The sequence below is a fragment of the Oryzias latipes genome, chromosome 15 (genome assembly GCF_002234675.1).
Source record: "Oryzias latipes chromosome 15, ASM223467v1".
NCBI lineage: Eukaryota > Metazoa > Chordata > Actinopteri > Beloniformes > Adrianichthyidae > Oryzias > Oryzias latipes.
The window spans coordinates 18,266,020-18,293,180 of NC_019873.2; the positions used below are offsets into that span (position 1 = coordinate 18,266,020).

At 37.6% G+C, this 27,161-nt stretch overlaps 1 protein-coding gene across 1 annotated transcript in view; it reads right to left on the bottom strand.

Annotated features, from left to right (window-relative positions):
* The window catches only part of rgs7 (regulator of G protein signaling 7), a 57,121-nt gene extending 33,852 nt beyond the window's left edge, over positions 1-23,269 (bottom strand). Inside the window, exons 1-2 of the mRNA XM_023963462.1 lie at positions 23,041-23,269; positions 21,979-22,097 (exon numbers count right to left, since the gene is read on the bottom strand). Coding sequence (XP_023819230.1) covers positions 21,979-22,056 — 78 coding nt within the window. The 5' untranslated portion in view covers positions 22,057-22,097; positions 23,041-23,269. The remainder of the gene's footprint in view (positions 1-21,978; positions 22,098-23,040) is intronic.
* Between the last annotated feature and the right edge of the window lie 3,892 nt (positions 23,270-27,161).

Genomic DNA, 27,161 nt, shown 5'->3' on the forward strand with positions numbered 1-27,161 from the left:
GGGCCCCCCCTCTTTCGGTTTTATTTGCACCTTAGACATGTAGGGTCCTTGGTAGGGGGGGTGCTTGGACATCACTGCAAGCAAGCAGCAGATGTCCTCCTGGCACCCTACCCGCCAATTTTAACCGCACCTTAGACATTTAGGGCCCCTTGGTGTGGAGGGTGAGGGGACATCACTGTGAGTAATCAGGAGATGTCCCCTTAGTGCCCTACTCGCCAATTTTAACTGCACCCCCCTTAGTACACACACCCCTCCCCCTTCAATATATACATTCAAACATAAACACACACATGCACACAAACACCCTCTCAAACACCCATACACGCACACACATTTTACAAGGAAGGTGGGACCTGGGTCCATCTGTCCCCTACCCCTTCCCTGGTGGGGGGTGCGGGCCCCTTGGCGATGGCGGCCGTGTCCCTTGGGTGCCGGCTCCCTGGGCCCGGCGGTGCTCTCTCCGCATGGTGGGGGGGGTCATATTACACCTGAGCCGGGGGTGTTCGTGTCCCTGGGGGGTGGGTCCTGGTCCTTGCCCCTGGGCGCTGGGCCCCGCCAAATTTCCAACATGGCCGAGCCTGGTCGGGCCATATTTATAACACCCCTTGTGGGCCGCCCTTTTTCCCCGGGGTTCCCCCCTCCTGGGCGGGTGCGGCGGGCCCCTGCCTTGCTCCTACCTGGACCAACCGTGGGCCGGGTGGGTGGCTGCCTGGAGTGCGGAGCGGGTCTCCCTTGGGGGGTCCTGGCTCGTACCTGGGGTCAGGGCGGGGGGATGCCCGGAACTCCAGGGTGGTGGTGGGGTGCTTGTCTGGGGCTGTGGGCGTCCCTCTCCGGTGGGGCCCTGCGTTAGGCTCTTCCGGTGCGGCGGGGGGGCTGCTTTCCTGGCTGGGCTGGGGCGGCGCTCTCTTTCCCTCCGCGCTTCCCTGCTCTCTGGCTCTGGGGGCCTCGCGGCGGTCCTGCTGGCCCTGGCCTGGGTGGCGGTCTTTGTCGCCCGGGGGGCGGTTGTTCCCTGCCTGTTCCCGTATGGCGTTGGGGGAATTCCAGCTGCCGCTGCTGCTGCGGCGGGGGTCTGGGTGTGGGGGTGGCTGGGCGCTCCTCCTCCTTCTTTTCACATTCCACCATCCATTTTAGAAGAACATAAACACTCACTTGAGCACTGGTGTTAGCTCACCTTTGCACTAATAGTTTGCATGATTGAACGAATGAAAGATTTCACACTAGTTGGTTTAAAGGCATAGGTATGCGTTCGTGAACACTATCTGTTTTGTGTACATGTTGACATGTGGACATTTTTGCAGCTAGCAGGTGTGTTGATAATATTTGAGTGTGTCTGAACAGGCCCCGCCCTTTTTGTACTACATTTGAACCGTACCGTAATGATAAACAACCAGTAAACCTGTCTGCTCTATGCTGCTTTATGGTCTTACCCCCCTTCCCCTCTTATTATCACCCTCCTACCCCCCCTCTCTCTAACGTCCCTCTCTCTTCTTCCCCTCTTTCCTTTTCCGTCCGGTCCAACACCAAAGATTTTCAAACATGATTGAAATTAATAAAGTTTGGCCTCAATTACAAAAGGGGTTTATTCAGACATACCTTTGGTTTGTCTGAAGATGAATAACCCCTCTTGTTAAAATAAAATATGTCCAACACAAGAGGCCCTCAGCTCTCATCTGTTTGCCTAGCTGTTGGACAGGACAAGTTAAAAAAAAAAAAAATTGTATTTAGATAAAGAGAATCCAAAATCCATCCCTCCATTTTCCTAACCCGCTGTGTCCCTTTCGGGGTCACGGGGCGGCCAGATCCCAACCTGGCTACTGTTGGACAAAGGCAGGGTACATGGCGCTTACTTTTACATTCTGGACCATTTAGAGTAATCATTCAACCCATGAAGGATGAGAAAACTCACGCGCACACAGGTAGAACATGCAAACTCCACCCAGAAAAATTCCAGCTGCTGTAGAATTTATATATACTTTGAGTTTGCTGCTGGCTGTGTCTCAGACAGCAGATTAGTGAACTCAACCTAAACACCGCAGAGTGTATTTTCCACAATGTAGGAGATTCTAGAAAAATTAAGTTCTCTATTTTTCATTATTAGTATTTAGGCAATATTTATTGACCATAACTACTAGTCGTTCTTTGCACAACTTTTATTCTCTACCCACTGATCTTTCATTGAGTAACTTTGTCAAGATGAGATTTTTGACAGCCATGGCACTTTATGCCAATCACCTTTTAAACCTTAGAAGTTCTTCTTAATTCTAAAAATTGGTTGCAATTATACTTCATTTTGTATTTTATTTTCAATTTCAATCCGTTTTTTTTTTTAAATAAACATCTCTTGGGAAAAAAAGCTAATTACAGTTTAGTCTATTTCACATTACCTTCCCCCTGATGCTTTTTTTTCACACTTAGAAAACCGTGAATCATTTCACCAATACAGTTTGACTGATTCCAATCTGATTTCACATACAGTAAGGATTTGTCAGAGCAATACTTTCCCAAACTTGCACATAATGATGACTAACTGGCCTGTCACATTTGAGACTTTAACTGCCTCATCCCTGGATGAGCTTGGTTAAAAAAAATTAGCTTCAGGCGCTCGTTTTCTCTGTCTTACATTCCTTTTTTAGAGTCTAGTAATGGTAATTTCAGATTGTAATCCTTAATCAAACACCTCTTTTAAGTTAGCAGCACATAGAGGATGTTAGTGTTAAAATAAACGGGAATTTCATGTAAATATAACAATGTGCCTGCAGAATAGTGAGTCTTTGAGCCTATTAAACCCATATTTGAATGCATGATAAGTCATTGTGCTTTTGAGTTAATCCACATTCTACCACACACTCCACTGCGTCAGTTTATAGAACTTCAAGAAGTATACTTACCAAAACCTTATTCATCTTCGATTGTACATTTGAAATTCTTCCAGTTGAAATTAATATATATGGTTCTCCCCTTGCCTGACTTTGGAAGTCTACCCTCCCTGGTTTACATTTATCTTTCCAGGAACTGAAGTGTGCATTTTTCTTAATAAAATGATACACATTGACTGGAAACCTTTAGTATCATTAATTGTACTTTAAAGCCAAACCGTGCCATCTCTTTTGATGGACTGTTGGCATTATCTGTGTTTCATTGGAATATTTTCTAGGCTAGTGATTCTCTCGCTTGCAGCTTTCTTCGTAATCAACTTCATCCCGCTTTTTACTCCAAACAGTATTTGTCTCCTAACATCCTCAGACATCCTAGGCGTGTAGATACAGAGGAGTGTTCACTTTAACATCTCTCTTCCCAAGGGACATTATGCTGCTAGAGAGACATTCAGCCTCTGAATCATGAGTAAAAGATGGTCAGCCTGAAATGCCTGCTCTCCAGAATAACGCTGTTTGACATGACTGTAGCTAATGCAGTCCTTGTTTTATATCACTTCAGAAAGGCTGTAGAGACTCCTGTTACAGCACAGATTAAACTCCTATTTGGTGTCTTTTCTATAATATGTGAGTAACATTTGATCCTGGTATTACTTTTGTCTTCACAAATTTCTAAATGTTTCTGCAAAAGCTCAAATTAGTTTTCTGATTTTTCTTTTTCAATTTTTGTTCACGAGTTTCTTTCTGGGTTTTTTTCTGGGTAGAACAATGGAAACAATACAAAGTTGGACACAAAGGAGGCTGGTGCGTTGATGTAAACTCATTCAGCCATTCATATCAAAGATTATTCAGAAATAAAGAGTTACAGCCTCACATTTCCTTGGAAGTTCACATGAGACAAAGGTTCTTATTGAACATCTATTTCCCCTCTCTGAATCTCCTCCTATCAAGGTGGAATTTTTGTTTCTGAATAATCTCATGAGCTATGCTGCTGGGGGGTGTTTCACTCTCACTCTGTTAATTGCTTTTGTGGACAGAATTGTTAAAAAAAAATTGCTTTGGGAGCCTTGCAATCCTGTCTTTGCTGTTTGTGGGATCCATCACCAACACGCCAACACAAACACTTTAGCCACCCTGCCATAAAGAGAAGTGCACAAAAAAAAAAAAACTGTAAGTCCCACAACTATTATACACAACAGAATGTGGTAAAGTTTGCTCTCAGAATTTGACCCACCCCCTGGGGGAGAGGTGAGCTGCAGTCACAGACATGTCGATGGTTTAACTCTCCAAGGAGGGATTGAGTCTCTTCTGCCTCGTTTCCACCTAGCGGTGCGGTCCAGTCTAGTATTTTGAGCATTATAAAATGAGCTATTTTTGGGTCCCTGTTGGCTGTAGGTCCATAGGTAAATTTAATTTATCGTTTAGGGTGGAGATACTGTTGAAACCCTAAGATTGGCTGAAGGTCAGTACGACAAAAGTAAGCGCCAAAAAACTGACTGTATTCCTCTTCGTTGCCCGCAATCTTCTCTCAAACAACATTAAATGCTTTTTTTATATGTAGTATATTCTTACGTATAGTATATTATTTTTTATATTATTATGTTATTCAAAGTATATTGCATTGTTAGCTTCCCTCCGCATTCTCTGTGATTGTCCAACTTTGAATGGAAATGCTCACCTGAATTTCCTGGACAATTCTAAACAGAGCTTGACCGTACCGTACTGCTCGGAAGACACAAGGCTATCTTTTAAGAGTTTTTCAAGGCAGAAACACAACTAAGCTATTGAGCTGGTAAGTGTTACCTAAAACCAAACAAGATTTATTTTTGACTGTAGGAGAACCCCAGAGAGTGGTGAGAAATTCTCAAAACTCCATCCAACCAAGGTGTGATAACCATTACACCACCACCCCCCTGTTTATGAATGACCTGGTTCATTTTGGCCTCCAAAAGTCAAACCCTCTAGGTCTATGTAAAGAAAACCCTTTCCACCCTATGAAAGACACTTATCCCCCCCACCCCCCCTATATCTGTCAATCATCACCTCATGGTCATGAGTTATGCTAAGAAGATAGACTTACAAGTTAACAGAGAGTTTTTTCTTCTCACTTAATGCCCTCTTTAGCACTGCAGACTGGTAAAGGTTCCACATTGCTGTGCAGGTTCTTCTTTCAATCTCAAGCTTCCTCTGTCATTAGTTTGTAAACAGAACTCCCAAGTACTGAATTGGGAAAGGACATGTTTTCTAACCTGGACAAACTTTCACCTTTTCTTCTGTTCTATCCAAGAGAGTCTCCAATTAGAGCAAAGCAAGAAGAGGTGGTTTGAATTTCTGGTGTAGGAGTCATCTAAACGCCTTCCTGGTGAGTGGTTTAAGGTATGTTTTATCTGGGGTTATGTACAGAGCAGATCAAGGACACATTGAAGAGAATACATCTCCTAATTAGCTTAGGAAATCCCTAATAAATGGATATCTGGGAATCTTTACAGAGAATTCTGCTTGAGTAACACAAACCCCAAACAAACCAGAAAATAATAATACCTCCGTTTTTTAAATATTTCTCTTTGAACAAGACAGCAGGCATCTTTGTAAATGTCATGCTCCTATTTTTACTTTAACTTACAGCGCCCCCCCATAGAAAAACTTTACAAATGGGGAACTGAAACCAGATTCAAAACAAAACAAAACACATAAATTATTGGAAATTTAGATTATGTCACCATCTTCAACAATTCTTTCTACAATTTAAATATAAATACTTCCTTTGAAAGGGAGAACAACATTAAGTGAAGAACTGTTCTATAATATTTTGACATTTCTAGTTTGATCTATATACAGCTTTCTAATGCTGGATTTTGAGATGTTGTGTCTAAGGACGCCTCTTCACCTCAATTATGTTTAATGAGCTATTATCAGCTCTACAAGTCTAAGATTACTCAGTAGAAACTGAGCAGCTTGTCAATATCTTTTAATAGTAAAAAATTGTCAACAATTACTCTCTTGTGAGTACACTTTCCAAATGTAAATATCTTTTGTTGTCAAACATACAACAACATTTCCTCCAGTTTTCTGTTGCTCTCGACAGTTGCATCACCTGGCACATCTTCAAACCACCTGACCCATAAAACACTTTGATTCTCCCGTAAACAATAACTAATTAGCAGCATCATTTAGGTGCATTAAAATTCATGAGGTGATCTGCATTGAATTTGTCATCTTGGACTTAGAAGAGAGAGATTCTGTGTGACGATGGATTGATGGGTTTACATGATGATACTGGATTATTTAGCAGCACACGAAGTAGGGCTTGTTATAGTTAAAAATATCAGATTATTGTTGTTTTTCGGCTGCTCCCCATTACTAGGGTCACTACAGAGTAGTAATTCCCACAGGGATTTCGGCAGAGATTTTACGCCAGATGCCCTTTCTGGCCCAGCTGGGCTGACACTGAACCAGGTCTCAAACCCCTTATTGCTACTCAGTCTGTTGGTGCAGTGAATATACAGTATGTACTAGGACATACATTTGTAGATAAATGCATTTTTTAGTTATGCATTTAACATACCAAGTTCAAGCGATTTGTATGTGTGAACTATAAGCAAATACAAAAAGTATCTGAAAACATTCCGTGTTTAACTTTTCACATTGTTGACTGACAATGAAACCCACCAGATTCAGATAAAATTGAAGTCAGTTAAAAAAGCTACATTTAATAATGCCATTTTATAAATATAAGCAATCATGAGTTTATCAGTATCAATAATAATAAAATATATCTGTCAACATTTGGTCTAAATGTGCCCTACTGTGCTTTTTTTGTTGCATAAAGCTCAATTTTTAAAAATAATTATAGGTGTCAATTTCAGTGAGTGTGTTCTGTGCAATTTGAGTAGTTTATGTCTTTTTGTTCCAAGATGTCTGTTAATTATGTCGTTGTTGACTAAAACAAACTAACTTAAAATGTTTCATTTAAAAAAAAATGTTTCATTTGCCTGTGGTAAAGAAAGCCCATGTTATGCTTTCACAAGTTCACTTGTACTTCTTTACTAAAGACCCACTCTGATGAAAATTGTGTTTTTGGTGTTTTTAACATGTTTTTGTGGCATGTTTCTAATGATGGAGAACACTTAAAGAAAAAAAAGTTTAAATTGCATTTCTGAGTATTTATTTATTGAAATGCTTGTCATAAACCAGGAGCAGATGAAAAAAATGTCATTTGAACAAGCTTGTAGCAGTGATGTAGAAGGTGCAATCGGCAGGTCAGAAGCTCCCTGCATTCTGATGCATCCACTTGCAGATGACTAGATCCATGTTTATTTTCCTCATCTGAGCTGGCATCTGGTTTAAATCTGTACTGCTCGAGAGCTCCAACATTGCTCACCATTTTTGTTGGGGTCGTAAGGGCCTATGAACATATAGCAGGAGAGAGCATATTATGAAATGATAGCAGATTTAATCCACGCCAACAGTCCCACCCACAACTTCTAATCAACTACTGTCATTCTGCAGAAACTATGTCCTAGAAAACGACACAGCTGCTTTGATTTGGGTAAATAGAAAATAAAAATAAAAAAACACTCCGAACGCTTTTACAATAGATAAAAAGATGATCAGAGTGAGACTTTAACTTTATGGAATCAGTACATTTCCAAATTTTGAGATATCCTACCTAGAACCTGACTTTGTTTTTATTTGTTTTTGTTTTCTGACTTTCTGATTGGCCTTTGCATCTATCCAAGGTAATGCGTTCCTGATTCACTATGGGACAGTGTTTAAAGGGCGAGGTCTCATAATTTCTCTCTTGCCTGTCCCTCTTTTGCTCTCTTGTTCTTGGTGGGTGTTCAGTGGGCGCTATGACTAAGCCAAGGTTTGGCATGAGCTTGATGATCCACTAAAAACCCATACCCATTCTGCCCACCTGCTATGATATCATCAAAAAAGCAAACTATCAGAAATTATCATAGTAGAGGGCAGATTAAAAAAAAAAAAAAAAACATGAGAGGGATCAGATCATGCGAAAGTTTTCCTAAACTAAGTTCTTCTTTTACCACCTCCCACTGTACTAATATATGACATTCATGCTCAAAATCTTTAATTACAAGCAGCTATATTTCCCAATTTTTGGGTAATTTTTTAAGCATTTTTTCCAAGAAATATAGAGAGGGACAACAACAAAAAAGAGGCAAGAAGGTGAGAAAACAGGCAAAGTGGCTGGGTATAGAAACAGAACTGCACTGGGAATAGAAAAGACGGGAGGTTGTTATCTATTTTTAGGTGCTGATAAGTTAAGAGAGATGGGGCCTCACTTTCCCCCCTCCCTTCAGAAACTCCGCATTTCCCACATTCCTCCTTGGCACGTGCAACACACACTTAGACACACACTATGTGCCCAGAATACCAATAAGAAAGAGGCAGCTGGATACTGGCAGGCTGACATTCTTCTGCCTTCTCTTGTCTGCAGAAATGAGACAAGGACTTGGTGTTGGACAGGACACACAAACATGCACACCTCAGAGTCATCAGTCACACCAAAAAGAAGAAGAAAAAAAGGGCTGGGACAAGGTAAATTTAAACCGTAGAGTGTGCTGATGACAGACTGGTGAATTTGAAGGTTTCAAAACAAGTGGAGTGACATAACCCGTTATGACAAGCAGAATATAGATTGAAAGCTGCAAAATCTTTCCATGTTAACATAACTGACAGATAGAATCGCAAAGTTGTCAACTTTTTTGAAATCTACAATTTTGAAGAATGGGATGCTGCATATGTAACCTCAAAAAATAAATTGTCACCATGCAGTCATACACTGACACGGGACAGCTTTACTAATGGCAAATCTTGTCAGTCTTGCACTGAAATGTCTTCTAACTAACCACCATACAGCATGAACACACAAAGCTCTGCAGGCGCAGACAACAAAACCGGATGTCAACTTCAAATCAAATCTATTCCTAGAATAAATAATAATAATAATAATAATAACCCCTCTTGTTAAAGTAAAATATGTCCAACCCAAGAGGCCCTCAGCTCTCATCTGTCTGCCTAGCTGTTGGACAGGACAAGTTAAAAAAAAATAATAATAATAATAATAATTATTTCATGTTTATTTAAATTCATTGTTATCCCGACTGTCATTTTGTCAAGGTAGGGCAACAGATGTTATATTTTGTCTAATATGAGAATCCAGTGGGTAGTTAAGAGGAAAAATGTCCACTCACTCGCTACTGTGAGGCCAAGAACAGAAAACACCAAAACATGTGATGTAGTTTATTCTAACTATAATTTTTTTTCAAAACCGATTGAGTCGTCTTGGTTTTAGAAACTGCCTACAAAGCTGTTGACCTCTGATCCGAAGGTCACAGGATTGATTCCTGCTTGTCCATGTGTTGGTGTTCTTGAACACTGAACCCCACTTTTCTCCTGGTGGTCTGGGTACTGTCTTAAATGGCAACTCTGCTGTTTTCAATGAGTGAATCTGTGTGGGTATGAGTAAACGGGACTTGTGACAGTAAAGTGCCATTTAAGTCGCCATTTTCCATTTACAGCAGAACAAATGCATAGCTGTGAATATTGCTGTCAAGATGTGTACTAAAATACTCGAGAGGCACTTTTTTTGTTGACGAGATGGTAAGGCATGGCAGTGTATGAAGGCATAGTTTATTGGGAGGATTTTTAAATTGTTGGTGTTACTCAAAATTAGGAAAATACCAAAGATTTTTGGATTAATCTCAGTAATGAATTTTTATATGTTTTGTATTTAATGTTTTATTAAGACCTAAAAACAATAAAAAGTTTTTAAAAATCAAATCACTCTGATATGTTTCACAAAAACACACACAGGACCTTACACACCAAACAGAAATGAACACGTTACTAAACAACAATATCAGGAGTTCATGTGTTCCATCACATAAATTAATTCAGTTTACCCACATTTTTTTTCAGACCAGCTTAAATGAACTCTGCTGTCAGTATTACAACCAATTGACATGTATCGCTGATTTTAAAATGTATTTTAAAAAAATAGGTTGATTTTTTGCCATATTTCAGTCAGACAACTAATGCAGTACAGAATGATTTATTTTTCAGATTTCTTTTAGTTTGGCATACGGCTATGTTCAGACACAAAAAGAAATTCCCCCTAACGGAGCTCGCAGGTGGAAGCCGGGGAGGAGGGTGGGGCAACAAACGCAGCGCTCGCAGAAATGGATGACAGAGGGCGTAGAGTACACACCTGCTTCTTTAAGTAGGTCACGATAAAGGTGAGTTAATTGGGCTGAACCATCCACTGGGAGGTGTAAACAGGTAAACGCACTACGGTGTCTGCTTGAAATTCTCCCAAGGTCGTTCATTATTGTTTTACATGTAAGAAATTCATTTCTTGTGCTTTTTTGGACACATAGTTTATTTTTATTATTTTAAATGAATGCTTTGAAAAAAATAATCTTTTTAAATTTCTTTTGGTGAATTTGGTGAAAAAATTCATAACCAGAAAACCGTGTTTTGCAATAGCTTAAGCAATGCCGTGATGAGGAACAGAAAGAAATATCATGTAGCTGAGTTAAGATGCAGCTCAAGGTTTGCAGACACAGCTGCTGTGTGCGTGGTGGTGCTTGCCAAGCTGAACTAATAGTGTGAAACTGTGAACCTCGGTGGGTTGCAGGTAGAATCTGCTCAAAGCTGAAAAAACCTGCAAGCTGAGAGAGAATGTGTCAGATGAGCTCAGGTGTCCACAGTTTTAGAAAAAGAAACGTGTTTCTTTTGCAAATCATAATATTGACTTTGAAGGTTTAAAAACGTATCTTTGGGTAAAAAAATGCTGTTTGACTTTTATTATCTTTTCACTGCACTGCATTTTTTGGATTGGCAACCAGTGGTGGCAAGCTAATCAGCGAGACATGATTGCTTCTGGGAAAGTGAAACCTCATTGTGGAAAGGGTCACCAATCTGCAGGGGGACAATCAGCCCAACATTCTCAGTTACAGTTACAGTCAGTTTGGACGAAATATGCCACACCAATGGTTGTTTGTTTAGAGTAAGTTTCCAATAAAGCTGTGAGTCACAAGTGAATCATTTCACACAGGAGGAGAGATGACTGTGTTCCAGCAGGGCATAAATACATTCCCCTCTTTTCTTTCTATGTGAGGATAAAAGCTGACTGGAGTGGCATCAGGCTCTGATTACTTCAAAGAGAGGCGAGGGAAGTGAGAGGAGGGGACAGAGAGACAGAGGTGGATGGATGTTTTTTTGATTGGAGGGAGGGAGGGAGGGGGGGTGAGAGTGCACATGTGTGTCTGGGACAGCGTAAAAGAGACAAAGAGAAAGTTAGTGTGATCTTGTGAGCATTTGAGAAACATCAAAGACCTGAAACTGAACAAAAACAGGCCATGAAAGTGTGTGGGGGGGTGGGGGATGGGGGGACTGGGATAAAAGACAGAGAGGGCAAAGTGTGAACGCCAGAGTGGAGACACACAGTGATGAAAACTGGGATGAAACAGCTCAGACGGAGAGAAATGGCTTCACAATCTGGAAAGATACTGAAAGAACTGTGGAGGGACATCTTGAAGAAAAGGCAACATTTGTGGTTTGAGCTGCCAAATGATGCTGTGCTGATGCATGTTGAAATCGCGACGTCTCATTTCTGCTTACCTTTGAAGCCTTGACATGCTTTTAGTGTTGAATTCATCCTGTGTGGTATTTGGTGTTTACTTATTCATTTTTCAGACTTTTATTGAGAAAAAAGCAATGCATCTGAAAACCACTGATGTCCTCAAATAAGTAGAATTTGTTGGTTATATATTAAAGGCTATTTCATTTTTTATGTATTTTGAAAAGACTCTTTAAAAGCCAAACATATAAATATTGGATATTAAAGACCAACTCAGATGAGAATTGTGTTTTTGGTGTTTTTAACATATCCTTGTAGCATTCTTCTGATGATGGAGGACATTTTTTTTAATTAAGCTTAAAAGTGCATTTCTGAGTATTTCTTTGCTTAGTTCATTGTGAATCAGGTGCAAATGAAAAAATGCCATTGGAAAAAGCCTGTAGCATTGACATAGGTGCTACAGTCGGTGTGCCACAAGCTCACTGCTCTGCGCCCTTCTCAGTTTCGCTTTAGACAAATAGATCCGTGTGCGTCTTTGTCTACTCATCTGAGCTGGCATCTGGCTCAAAATTGTATGACTAAATTGCTCTGATTATCGACATTTTTCTTGCACAGGTAATGTTAGGTTGGGGTTGTGAGGGGCTGTAGGCTAGCTGGAGAGAGTGTACACAAAGGGATGATGGGGAATGAGGGCAGGCTTACTCTGCACCAGCAGTCCCGCCCCACAACTCAGAGGTGAATATTTGACCTGCTGCTCTGCAGATACTTTGTTCAAGAAACCAATGTTTTTTTTTTTTTTTTTATGTTGGCCAAGAACAGCATAATCCCAATTAAATGGCCACTGGAAATGCTTTTACAGTAGATGAAAATATGATTGGAGTGGGACTTTAAGGACAAGAACTGGAGTGGGAATTTATTCATTGTAGATGATGTGTGGGAAGGAGCAGACCTTCTCAAGAAGGGAGTGTTTTGGAAGTACAGACTGCATAGTCACTGGTTGGATGCACAAGTAGTAATGCAGGGCCAGAGAGAAGCTGGACAGGACTGTTAAAAGGAGAAAACAAGGGCACAGTCTTGATGCTTTGAACATATGCACGGACACATACCTAGTGTGCGGCGAAAGCAGAGAAAGCCTAATTTAAATGAAACTGTTACCCCATCTGTCTTGCTCTCCATGTTGCCCCCCGATTCTCTCTGTTTATGTTCGCACTTAGCATTTCTGCCATCATTAAAGCCATCATACACGAGATTGCATTAAATTGCAACTGTGGTTTCTGGCATTCCTTTAATCCTCTGAGAAACATGGAGCAGGAAACAAACAGGCAGGCTGCGGCAATGCCTTACTTTGCTTCCATTCTAATGCTCAAGACTCCCCAGCAGGCAAAAACTGTGAGACTCCATCTGTAGTAGATTCTTATAGCTAGAATGGCTATGAGCACAACAGCTCAATGTGCCTTCATTTATTTTATAGCAAGGCTGAAGCAATCCCTGGTAATTTTCAGCTTTTCTTCATTTTAATGTTGCAAAATACTGTTCCTACGAGAATTTGCATCATAATGGAAGTAAAATAATAGCGGTGCAATGCATAATGCAGTTTTAGCCAAAATCAGGCCTGCACAATAAATCTTAAATTTAGCATTATCGTAATATCAAGCTGTGCTATACGCTTAATGCAAAAGACGGCGAAAATGCCAGCCCGGACAAGGAAAACAAAGACGTACATCAATCTAGTCGTCTACAAGTGGAATGAATCAGAATGGAGTGGAGAAGGGAACTTCTGGCTTGGCCTTGTAGCTTCTACATCATCTGCTCCTGATTGACATGGTTGAGATAAATAAATACTCATCGGTGTGGATAGGACACCGATGAAGTACAGGTAAAGTCTATTTGGTCATTCTAGACCCAAGTGATCAAAGAGCTACAGCTTAAAGCAATACATAAAACTACATTTTTCTGACAGATACAAAAGTATTTGCACACATTGCTCATAAATTTTGAAATAGCATTCTTTTAAAGCATTGTGCTGCATGATGGCCCTTTGATTTCTAAAATCTGTAAATACCACCCGCCTTTTCATTCCTCGTGATGGTTTCTTAAACGACATTTTAGAATGCGCTCTAAACATAACAATTACTGAACAATGAACATTCAGTTTAAATCTAACAGACGATGAAAGTTATTACTTGTCTTTGATAACACCACCCACTGCATGTCTCCAGATGCCTATTTGCGCCATTTCATTTTGCCTGAAAGGCCAAAACCCGAGCTGGGAAAATGGGACTTCCTAAAATAGCAACATGTTCAGGAAATTGGTTGCAGAAAAATTGCCTTCAGTCACTTTTGATATTTATTTGCTATTACTTATGATATTAAAATCATGTTAGAGCTCTATCTTGGTTTCTGGCAGCTTTAAAATGGCAGAAGCGTGTGAACTTCTTAAGTTTGAATGAAAATATTTACCTTTTAGCAAGGAAGTGACATTTCTTGAAGAGATCCCCTTATTTTAAAATATCAGAAAACATTTTTTATATTACTTTCCAGGGGTGAAATCATTTTAAATTGTTCACATGCTTATTTTCTTGTAATTCTGAAGCTAAGGATTTGAATTATAAATGGCTCATTTCTCCCAGGCATTTTTCCCAGCATCATTATGAAGTGCAACTTTTAGGCTCCTCCTGAAAACCTGGATGCCTCAGATCTAAAGATTTAAAATAAATGTAGGTTAATCTGTAAAACACTGAATAGACTTCAGTTAGATTATCACTTAAACTATGAAGCTCTAGCAGTTTTTTTAAAGATCTTAAATAGCAAGTTTGAATTTTAAAGCTAATATCTAGTACAGAAGTTCATCTTGTGAAGACAGAATTATCTGAAAACTGGGTCGGATATTCAGAAGTGGTCATTAGGTGCTTTAGATCATTCTTGACAGGCAGGAAGTGTAAAGACAGTATCAGTAATTATTAATTTAACACTGTCACCAAAACTTATAGTTCCATTAAAAAAACATAACAGAAGACTTCTTTAGCCCTATTTGAAATCGCTTCACAGCAAAGCAACTTACTCAGAGGTCTAGACTTTGGATCAGAAATTGATAACTGAGCTAAAAGAAATAGCATGCATGTTTATGTACAAAGAAAGCAAAAGTCCCCTCTTGGAAAACTAAAACACAGAAAGCTCTGCCCACCGCAGCCCTTCCTGTCGGTCCTAGTGCAATCTTCTGATTGCACACTGGGGGAGACGAGCAGTACAAGAACCCTTCACTCTGGCTCTTAACTGAGAAATAGCGGAAAATGTATTCCGTTCCCTCTGCTTTATGACTCATGAACAATGTAGGATGGTTAGGACATATACAGATAGAAGCAGGCTGATTCACAGCCATTTAATAAATGCAGATTTGGTCTTATATACATAAATGCCTTCCAGTCAGACAAGCAGGAAAAAGCTAGAACCAAAACCAAAATATTTTGCTTCTGTAACCTCTTTAACAATTGTGTATCACCTTTGTCTTTAGAGTCAACTACGAATAATACTTTTTTATTATTTGCAATTTTAGCATTTAGCATTTAGTCTATAAACCCTAAATAGACTGCACCTCAGATCAAAAAAGACATTTCAAAATCATGTGCAGATCAACAAGATCCATTCCTGAAAACTGATCTCAACCTTTACTTTAGTGATTGAAGAATGTCTGTTCATTACACTTTTGATTTTCGATTAGTGAAGTCATATCTGTGCTATCTTTGTACAGCAGGGACTTTCTTTTTAAAAGGTCTGCCCTTATCCAAAAAAGCCCAAATTGCAAAAGAAATCCTTATCTTTGACATGATAAAAGAATCAGTGGCATTACCTAATGATGATAGTTTAAGGCAAAAATGATTTTTATTGTGGGATTGTAGCATCAAAAGGTATAGAAAATTGCTAAAAAGAAAAAAAAATAGATTCACACAGTTTTGGAATTCTAGTCATGTGGAAAGAAGGCAACTAAAGAAGGAAAAACAAAATACCACCAAAACCAATATCAATATTCGGAGTATTTAAATTTATGTAAACAAAAAATCCTCCATGCACGCACTAAAAATTCAAACTAAAAATACTGCACACAGTTGAAAATAGTAGAGCAAAAGTGCAGCACATGTGCAGTGCAGAATTGTTGGCCAAACACAGAGACACAGGCAGAACAGGCTCTGGAAAAACAATTACTGGATACCCGTTGGCAACTCAGATGCAAATAAGAATGGGTTGATGTCTCAGCTGTCAAATAATACACCACAGAGGAAGATGAGAGTTGAGAAAAGAATAATAAAAAAAATGTTAAAAAAAAAACCCTAGTGAAGAGCGAGATAATGTATATTTTTTAACAATAAAAATTGGGGGGCTTTTTGTAAACCAAGTTGTGGAAAATAAACTCATCTACTATAAAGTCAAGGTGCAAGCAACATTATTGTACCTTTAAGTACTTCATTATTGAGCAATTCTTTTGAAATAAGAGTATATTGTTGAACCACATGAAAAGATCACAGTTTTGTACTTTTAACTCTGAAATAATAATATCAATACAGTTTAGGTTGTTATAATTTCAAAATCTAGGCGGTGGGCATAATATTAATAACACCTTTTTCAAAGATTCATAATCTTTTGAGAAAAGAAATTTCTAATGGACTCTAGTCCAAAAAAAAGAGAGACAATTCTTTTAAATAACATTCCATTTTTCTCTTTTGACCACTAGAAAAATATTTCTTTTTGAGAGGTCAAAGTTTGTTAATCACCTGTCTCGTGATGTTTTGAGAGGTCAAAACATTCATCTCACTACTTTTCATACTTTATGAATTAGGTCAGTATTTTACTAATTCTGTATATAATAATCACAACATACTCTTTGGGTTAAGCTTGTTCATTGATCTTTTATTTTTTGTTTTGGTTTAAATTACAATAAAATGTGCCATTGAACTGATAGTTTTGATTTATTATAATGAATGGAGAAAATATGTAGGTGCATGCCTGTCCATTAAATGCTTTATTTGGAGCAAATTTCATATGCAATAAATTTCAGACAGTTATTGGCACCAAAAGCAGCAACATGTCAATGGTGATGCAATACATGAAATAACAATCTAAAATCTAAAACTCTACAATAATGGCTAAAATTCAATCATTACTTTTTGTTCCTTTACAGATAGTCATAAAAAGAGCTGCAAACTATGAAATACAACACATACTAACTTGTAAGCAAAAATGATAAATAAAAAAGTATAGCACAGCATATATAGTACAAACAATTCAATTGCAATACATTTAAAATATATTGAAAATAAACAAGATTGGCATTAAAAATAGGAAAAAGAAAAAAAGAAAACAAAAATAAGTGAAACATTTTTTTAACTGAATTTCTGTTAAACATATTAGTTATTGTTGTTTTCAAATTAATTGAAAGAAGGAGATAATAAAATAAAAACAAACAGAGGGCTAAGGTTTTACTCTAATATATGTATACAAAATAATATTAAAATTATAATTGTAATAAATAATCTGAACCTATTTTCTAATGTAATATTTTAACAAAGGCACAAAACTTTACTTTTCAAAGGCTTGTAAAGTTTTCTTTTAAAAAAATCCGATTTTTTTGCAAGGCTGTTCACAATTTCCAATTAAATGCAAACTTTTGTGATCTCCTGTGTGACCATGAAATGACCCAGACAATGAGCCCAAAGCATAGACAGTGGACGCAAAAACACAATCAGTGGACATAGACAATAGACCAAAGACATAACAGTGGACGCAAAAACACATTTTGATATTTTTGGCACAAATGGAACCTCATAGAAAAGTACTCAACGGGGAACGACGTCACTCGTTGTTTGAGGAAGTAGCTTTGTGTTGCCTTGTTTTGTCCTACTCTGTGTGAATCCTGTTTTTTAGAACTTTGATTTTTGTTTAATCTTTTTGCATGATCAAAATGTATTTTCCTTTTCTATGTTGACACCTTCATGTCTCTTTCTCACATCTCTTTTTTCCTATAAATTGTGTTTAATCTTAGATATTTTTTTTGTCTTTTTTGTTGTACATTTCCCTTTTATCTTTTGTAACTTTTTGTAAATTTCTTTCATTTTGCTTTATACTTTACAGCCTGACAAGGATTAAGCAGCATCTCTTGCCACGCTCTGCACTAAATTTCCTTGTTGAAGGACCTTTCTTTGTTTCAGCTGACAGCTCTCTTGTTGAGGCCATGTTTTCTGACAGTCAGCCAAGTGAGAATTTAAGCACACTCTTACTACCTTCAGATTTATTGGCTTGATTAGACTTGTGGCTCCATTTGATTTAGACATGCAGCTGATTTCATATTTTGTCATCTATATATTTTTAAAAATGAAGAGATATATCTATTTGAAAAAGCCTTTTTGGCTTTCTCTGCTGAGTAAAAAAAAAGGAGAATATTTTGGAAAGTTTATTTATTGATGAAATGTGTGGAAAATGCCATTTTGCCCACAATTGTAGCTTGGTACACGGTAGATCAGCAATGCCTACAGTACAAAGTCATGATCAATCACAATCAGAGATGCACACAACCTGCTGGCTGGTGAGAGAAAAGATTCTTTGGCTGAGCTGCTATCAACCAGAGCTGTTTTAGGCTTGCATAAAAAATTCAGAACTCTCTCATAGCAACATTCGCCCTACATAGAGCGCACACACAGATGCTTACACTCACATCAAAGTATTATTTATGGTGCAAACGAGTAAGCAGACATGGAAAGTACACAAATCTGGTGCACTTGGACTGATGTGGTTAATATGTGAGGAGGGAGACAAGTAAATGGGGGGGTTAATGATTAAGACGCAGACATTTAGCCGTTAGTTTAAATCACTAAAGGGGCTTTTTTTCTCTGATAAATTAAAAAATACTTCTAACTTGGCACTGTCACTTTATGAATCATGGAGCAAGTGATGAAATTTTCAGGGTCAGCAGCAACAATGAATCAGTTCATCACTAAGGCCAGCCATGTTTGTTAGAGTATGTTTCCCAGGAACGATTAACAGGCTGTGCACACACGTGTGGATTTCTGTTTTCAATACACCTGTGCATTCATTCAAGAAGCATGCATGATGCACGTGACCTTGTGGAAGACAGAGATGTGCGCACACATCTCCTCGGTAAGGAGGTCAGCACCACAGCTAGCTCATCCATTTTCATTAGACATTGATGACAGGTGTGGAGAGATGGATTGACCGGAGAAAGGGAGAAAGGTTGAGAGAGTGAAAGGATATAGTTATGCTCTCTGAGGAAAGACTATTAAACCACTACTTGCTGTCCTCAACCATAAAGCTCCCTCCGCTCTTATTACATAATACACTTCCAACTAAACTATACTCAAACACTGACAAGTATTGAGTTGCTCATTCTTCACTATCAACCTTTGTTTTGATTTGTTTTTACACGTCTTTCTCACAGAAGCTGTTTACAAAAAAGGTCATAAAAGCATGTTTTTCCTCCTCAGAATAGCCTCTAATCTGAGTGTGGCCCCCACCAGTGTGCGTTACCCCTGCTCTGCCAAGCCATTTCTGTAAAGCCTTTGGGGCACCTGTTCATCTTGGCAGGATCCAAATGTCTCCAAACGCTGCTTTCCCCAACTCCAGTCTAAGTTAAACCACTTGAAAATTTTGCGTTGCCAATTTACACTTAAGCCTCTTTCACCCGTGCCGCTTTCACAGTTGACTGGCATTTTTATGGTTTAGTTCAGTCAGTCTTAAGTTGTTAGGCTATATGTGGTCAAGTGGTAAGACATGAAGCAAAAATAAATGAGCTACCCCCTCCCCCCCATTCACTTTAATATTGAAGTTGTAAAGCTTCATTATTAAACTGACCAACATTTATTGAATTTGAAATATTATTTGCATATCAAAAAAATCTCAAATTTAAGTTAAACGTTTTTGTTTCCGATTGCTTATGAAGACACTACATACTAAACCAGGGATCTGAAACCATAGACTCTAGAGCCACATGTAACTCTTTACATGTGGCTACCCTTTATTGTGGCTCCTTGGCTTTAAAGAAAAAAAATTATTGCTTTGAATTATTAGTAAACTATCTAGACTTTGTCAGTTTTGTCTTGCATTTAACAATTCAGTTAACTGACCAAAATGAAAGCAAAAGCATTTATCCACTGTTAAAGTGATTTATTATGAGAATGAGCTTAAACCACATTGTGATCTACAGTTTCTAGTTGATGTCTAGTATAGAATTGCAATTACATGTAAATCCAATTGCAATTCTATACTAAACATGTACAACATTTTTTTATGTTTTACATGTAAAACATTTTAAAAAATTACATGTCATTTCAATTTATGCTCCAATTACGTGTAAAACATTTTTTTAATAACTGGATTCAACACTAATGTTGTCATGTTTATATGTGACAGTAAAAGAAGAAAAATCGTAATGTTGCATATTTAAATAGTTTTTCTTAATTTGAGTAATTCATGTAAATCTGGTGCAGCAGGAGGATCTTATTTGACGCAGGTTGCATTTTATTTTGAAAGAAACTTGTGTGTGCTGCTACCAAAAGTAAAAGAAATTAAAATTGTTCCAGAAAAACATAAAGCTATCTTTTTATACATGAATGCTTAATGTCCACAAAAAAAAACTTTTCTTACTTTTCTGAAAAATTAAATAGGACTTTGCAGCACTTGCTTTGGTCAGTAATAAACTGGAAAAAAAGAAGCTTTTTTTACTTTAGAAGTTGCAGACCCTTTACCTAAACCATTGTTGAAGACAATTTTGGCCATTTATTGTGTGTATGTATTTTTATTTATATTCTCTTTTTCTATATGTAAATTTCTATAATTTTGTTCTTTTTTATAATGCCTAAAAGTTGATTGCACAAAGTTCCTATAGTAGGTCTAAATATATTAAATTCTTATTCTGTCTTTATATATATTTCTCTTTTCACAGACCTAATGGTATTTTGATCTCTTGGCATTTTCAGCATTGACTGTTAATGACTTTCTTTTTAAAATTGTGCGTGTTTTTACACATAACTGGTAAAGCAGTATTATTAAACTGGCTTTAATCATCATTGTGTTCATATTACAGTAGTTGCCAAAGGCAAACACTGAAAGATAAGGACTCATCCTGTTTGCTTATGTGCTTTTTTAGCTCTTCAGTTACGAAACAGGAGACAAATAAAAGCAGGACTTTCAGATCAATAAAATTATAAAAGGAGAGACATCCCACTGAATGTAACTGGCAGACCTCAAGAGGTCATTTGGTATAATTTCAAAGACAGCAAGGATATTTTCAATAATATTCTATTTAAATTCCATGATCAGCTCCATACAGCATGAGCAAAACTTGCCAAACAAATCACCCCGTCATTACCAACATCAGCTAGTTTGAAAATACGATTTTGTTTTTGTAAGATCATGAACATTGTCTTCTAAATTAGAAACTGTGCTGAAGATAACAAAAAAAGAAAATCTACCAGAAAACCTTGTCCCACACAGAGAACATGGGTTCCTAATGCACTAAGTGCCGTAAAAGAGAGCTAGAGTGAGGTATCATCCTAAAAGTATCCTCTTCTTGGTGTGGAAAAACGGACTCCAGTAGAATGGATGAAGGGGGAAATGGAGACATTTACTGTGCTTCAGTCATTCTAAAGTAAAAGGTCTAAAAAAGTTACCGGTGCCTCTAGGAGGGACATAGAAAGCCACTTTTTCCAATATGTAATACGTTAGCAGATCATTGTTAACTGAATTTAAGTGACACCTGAGGATTGAGAATTGGATTTTGTTTGTAAAAACATAAAACAAAATGCATGTTTTACATCAAAACGCATTAGAAAAACAATGTTCCCTGCAGTTGGACATTAACAGAGCCGCCAGGGAACAGGATCCATTCCTAGTGGCAGCAAAAGCAATTTTGTAAATGGCTTATTTCTAGGTGAGTCTTAAATCTTGTGTCTCCAATTTTTCCAGCAGAAGATGACAAAATAAATGCAATCAAAATCCCACTGCATACATGAGTTTGAATTTGTTTTGAAAAAGTTTCCGATGAAATTGTGACACTCTTCAATGAAGATTATTATGTCATTAATCTGTTTAATTTTAGAGCAGCACCGGATTAAGGTGTCTCAGCAGAGAGCCTTTTCAATCTCTCTTGCTCTTAATAATTTATTGAAGAAACAGATTTACCAGTAAAGAAATCCCCCACCAGCAGTGAAGTGAATAATGTTCCAATTCTCTTCTGTTAATGTCACTGTCAGTCACTAGGATTTGGGCATTAACAGTTAATTGTTTTCCAAAAAATTTTTTTTATAAGAAATTGGTGTTGTTCTCAACCTGCAGAACTGCGCATTGTAGTCTCTATAAGCTAATGCATCTCCACAACCTCCTGGCATTATCAACAAGAATGCTGTCTTGCCATTAACGATTTCCATCACACAGCCTATTGTCTGAGAAATTGATGCAAGAGAATCACACATGCAAAAATAGCAGCTACCTTACCTTTCTGTACACTATCATGTTGGGGGACTCATCTGCTACCCCATTGGTCCCTTGTCCGCTGCTGTTGGTCTGTGCCATGATCCGTTGAGTAAGTGTGCCACAGGAAATGTCAGGTGCTCCTGTTGTGGACAGATCGAGACGTTACGGACCATCCATCATAAAAAATATGAACATGATCTTACCTTCGACAAGAAGGCAGTCTTTTAAATATCCCGTGGTCGGGATTGTGTTTCACCCCAATAGGCTTTTTTTTTTTTACACTGAACAGATGTGCGGACCTTCCAAGTTGGCCACATGTATTGCTCACACATTTCACAAGGTCTTGACAAGGACGCGTTTGATTATACTCAAAATATTCCAATGGATTCTTATACTGACAAGTTTCCTGTCAATGGAGAAAGTAGTTAAACTTGAAAAACAGTTATGGGCACCAATTACAAGTCTTCTATTCTGAGAATAAATCAGGATGTACAGAATTAAATAGCAAACCTTTTTTTTTACTAGTAGATATTCACATGCATAGGACTTTATGCCCTTTTCTGAAAGCACCCTTCCAAACCAAAGGCAGGAGCTGAGAATCCAACAGTGACAGCTGTAAATGCAGTAGAAAAACACACCGTCCCTCGAGGAGCAATATTACTTTACAGTGCAGCTTGGGCACATCCGTTTTGTGCAGACCAGCTCCAGTCAAAATGTGCAAGACTTTGCAAGCGTGCATCCATCCTGTGCACGTTGCAGCTCCATCATTCCTTTTCTCCCTTTGACACCCACACGACATTCTTGTGAGGGTTTAGTCTGCATCACAAGATAGCCTATAGCATTCAAACAGTGAAGTCATGCAACCTGAGGCCGTTGGCGCTTCCAGATTGTGTTTTTTTTTTTTTTTGTCGCCACGAGATGCTTGTTCTTTTCAGCACCTTGGACAGCCGCTGCAAAAAATTAAAAATGAACCCCGCGTCCGCGATCGTCTTCTTTTCAAGCCCGCGGAAATGCACTGAAAACCGGAGAAAACGGTCACGGGAGGAGAACGGAGAGAAAGAAAGGGAGGAGGGGGGAGCTTACCTGAAAAAACGCGAAGCGCACTAAAGGACTCCTAAAATCCTTGCAGGGGTCGAAGCCTGATCTTTCACGTTCAGGGTGTCAACTGGCAGACATAGGAATGCGAGGGGTGTACATCGGCAGCGGGAAGAAGCAAACATTCGTCGGACACTTGGTGTGGCTCAGCTCCGTCTCCGTCTCTCCTCTCCTCCCCTCAGAGCGATGCTCAGAGAAGCGCGACCGCGCCAACACGGAGCGCTGTGAGCGCGCATCGATCTATGACCAATCGCGTGTGAGGAATAAATTACAGCGTGTTTCGGAGGCGTACAGCTATCATTCTGGCGCAATTTGTCCCAGTACTTACTGCAGGTGTAGCCACTTTTGAAAACTAGTCCATAAAAAGAAAAAAGAAACAGACCTGTTGGAGATTAAAGTTCTGATCATACCACAAAGATCAGAGAGATTCTGAATTTATTGAGCCTTTTGCTTTTTCTTCTTTATAACAACATACATTTTTGCATTTTTGATTTGTTATAGCAGCCTATGTGAAGTTGAAAGGGTGACATCAGCTAATTTTGGGCACTTTTTGTTTAGTAGCTTGGGAGAAAATTTTTTTTTATTAGATTGGAAATCGTTTATTTCAAGCAATTAAAGCAGAAATAATACAAAAACGTGACAACAGAAATGCGTATCTAGATATAGCAAACATGATTAGTCATAAAAAATTAATGGTAAAATACACATACGTCAACATAGGCGTAAATAATTCAGTTATTACTCTTCATCATAAATAAACATTTTTGCTCGTTTGCATATAGTTCATGACACAATGAAACTGCACATGACAATTGAACTATTAAATATTAAGATTGTCACAACAAATTCAGCAAATTGCTATAGGGAGTGGGAGGAAGTGAATTTATATAATCCCACCCCAGCTTTGATAGATTTCACTTTAAATTGTTTTTTTTTTTAACCTAAATTATCATCATCCAGTTCTTAACTTCTGAGCAGTCATGTATACTTCTTTTCGGGTCATTAAAGAATCCCCAAGTATAAACAAATTACATGAAAAAGATAAAGTATATATCATTAAAAAATAACATACTATAATAAAGTTATTGCACTGATCACATTCTTAACACAGGAAGGAAAATAACCTTAGAAACCTCTTACTACCACTATTCATTTTAACATTTCAGCAAATGATTTATGTTTGTTTGTTTGTTTGTTTGTTTGTTTGTTTGTTTGTTTAACAGGCAACTCAACTAATTTAATTTAACTAAAATCAAGTTCTATTCACATAAGCAGTTTTATTTGGAAAAGAAATGGGTTTGTCCAAAAAAATTTGAACCTTGAGACAAAAAGCTATATCATCAAGGTGAGAGAAAGTGATGAATCCTTGGGTGTGCATTCTTAAGATGAATGCATAGTTTACTAAAAGCAATACCTGTTCAATGTAGCAACTGTAAACACAAGCTCTTCCTCATTTACTGTTTCAGTGACATTTTCCTTTTGCTGGTTTCCTTTTCCATCAATAGCAAAAACTGTCACAAAGTTGTAAAGAAACAGTTGCCTTAAAGGAAAATACTCAACCTCTTGATTTGTTGACTTTTAAAGCTCTGAAGTCTGCAACTATTCAGGCTTGAGAGATGGCAGATGTGCCCCTTCTGCCAATGTGTATATGTGCTTAATCTGTCTGATGTCCTCCCTTCCGCTTCACTTTCTCAGGACTCGGGCTCAGCACAAGGTTGACCAAATATACTGTCCACTTTCCCTGTGAACTGCAAAAATATCCATGTAGAAATATCATAAAAGTGTTGTCATAGAAACATAAAAAAACAAAGTGTTTTTTTTATTTTTATGAAACATGTGTATCTAATCTTTTCATGACTCCTCTGTCATTCCTCGTTGTGATTATGGATGGGTTAATGTAATGAAAACTCCTATCAGGTAATTTTTCATTGTCAGTTAATTCGCCCTAAAAATAGACGACATATCTCATATTAAAATAAACACTTTAGATAATTGTTGAGAAAATTAATTGAATCCAACCAAAAAACAAACCAAATTAAGATTAGTTTAGACAGTTTTCTTTTTTTTCTTTTTTTTTAGCTGTGTTGATCAACTCTTATTGTTTTAAAAACATTTTAATTATACTTTTTATTGTTCAAGTTATATTTGACAAAACTTTAATACAATAGTACAAAATAACAAAAGCTTTTATGCAGGAAACAAAGCAGAAAGAGTCCAAATTTGATTTGAATTTTTTGATTTTGAAATGGTTTATTTCAAGCAATCAAATAAGAATGATACACAAAAATAATACAACAATACAATCATCAGTTATACATTCATACAATGACAAATCAAACTTAATAATTATACATATTAATAAATATTCCTGGAAAGGGAGTGGAAGGAAGCGAACTTATATAATCCTACCCCTGTTAACCATTGTATTACATGATTTATCAATATCCGGTTCATAACTTTTATCAGGCAGAATTAAGAATCCTAAAATATCAATAAATCATATGACAAAGATGAATTACTTAATTATTATGTAAAATAAAACTTTTAGAAATCAACAGGGCAAATACAGATCAGTTATCCAAAAGTTATGCAGATTATGTTACATATAAAAGTCATTTATATGATTAAATAATAATACTATATCAGTAAAATAGACATAACACTAATTCAGAAATTTTCATAGCAAAATTTGATCAAGTATCAAAAGTAAAAATATCTGCAAAATCATGTTACATTAGGAAAAAAATCATGAATCAATTTATCCATTTTTGGAGCAAGTGAAGTAATATCATTAGAAATCAATCAATGTTACCATTTTCTATAATTGATCAATCATTTGTTTTATTATTATTATTATTTTTTTTGTAAGTTGTTTATCCATCTATCTATCTATCTATCCATCTATCTATCTATCTATCTATCTATCTATCTATCTATCTATCTATCTATCTATCTATCTATCTATCTATCTATCTATCTATCTATCTATCTATCTATCTATCTATCTATCTATCTATCTATCTATCTATCTATCTATCTATCTATCTATCTATCTATCTATGTGTATACCGGTAATAAAAAATTGACTCGATCTATAGGTTTGTTTTCTACGACGGAGTTTTAGGGCCACGGTGAGGAAAAAAAATTTTGGCCAACATGACGAGATTAAAGTCGTCATGTCGACTTTAATCTCGCCATGACGAGAAAAAACTCGACACAAAGTTTCGAGAAAAAACTCGTCTTGTCGAGATAAAAGTCGAAATAAAGTTTCGAGATTAAAGTCGCAATATTGCGCGAGAGCAGTGAAGCTGAGTCTTTCAGGAGTATTCAGTGTTATGGCTGTTAGTGAGCTAGTGGCTTTGTATTTAAGAGTTTACGACAGAGTTTTATGGCCACCAAAAAAAAAGTTATTTTATTAGGAGATAAAAACTCGTAAATTTACGGGAAAAAAGTCATAGATTAACAAGGAGAAAACCCCGAAGTTGTCTGTTTATCGGAGCCTATCTTGAAGATGAAAGATGTGGAGCCTTTTGTGAAGCTTTATTTCCGGATTATAGGTTTAAAACAAAGATTCTGAACCTTTTGGCGACTCAAAATCAGATTATTGTCAGTGGAGCCGCCTTTCCGGGGTTCGGTGTATTGTTCAGTGTCAGTAAAGCGGACTTTCATCTGTAAAATAAGGAGCTCAGAGACACGTTTGGGTGTAGAGGATCGCTGCAGCCTTTATTCTCCTTTTCATTCACACACCCTGAAGTTCATCTGTCACATTACGTCATGAATCTGTCATCAGATCACCAGTGCGGAAGTAAACAGTGTTACATACGCCCACTGCTGCAGATGAAGCGTCCCGTTTGATCATTCAAAAACAAAGATGAATGAAAATAGTCTGTTATATTAGCATTACAACGTTGAAATAGGCAAAAAAGTGCTGCTCCTCAGACGGAAGCATCACACAAACATAGAGATCTGGTCCTTGGTGGAGGAAGAAAGGATTCAAGTGAACAGCTGCAGGGATACCGATGGCTTCATCATCGGGCTGCAGGGATCCTGCAAACCAACCATCAATAAATACAACTTTAATGAATCGTAAATGAATCAAATGAGCCTCC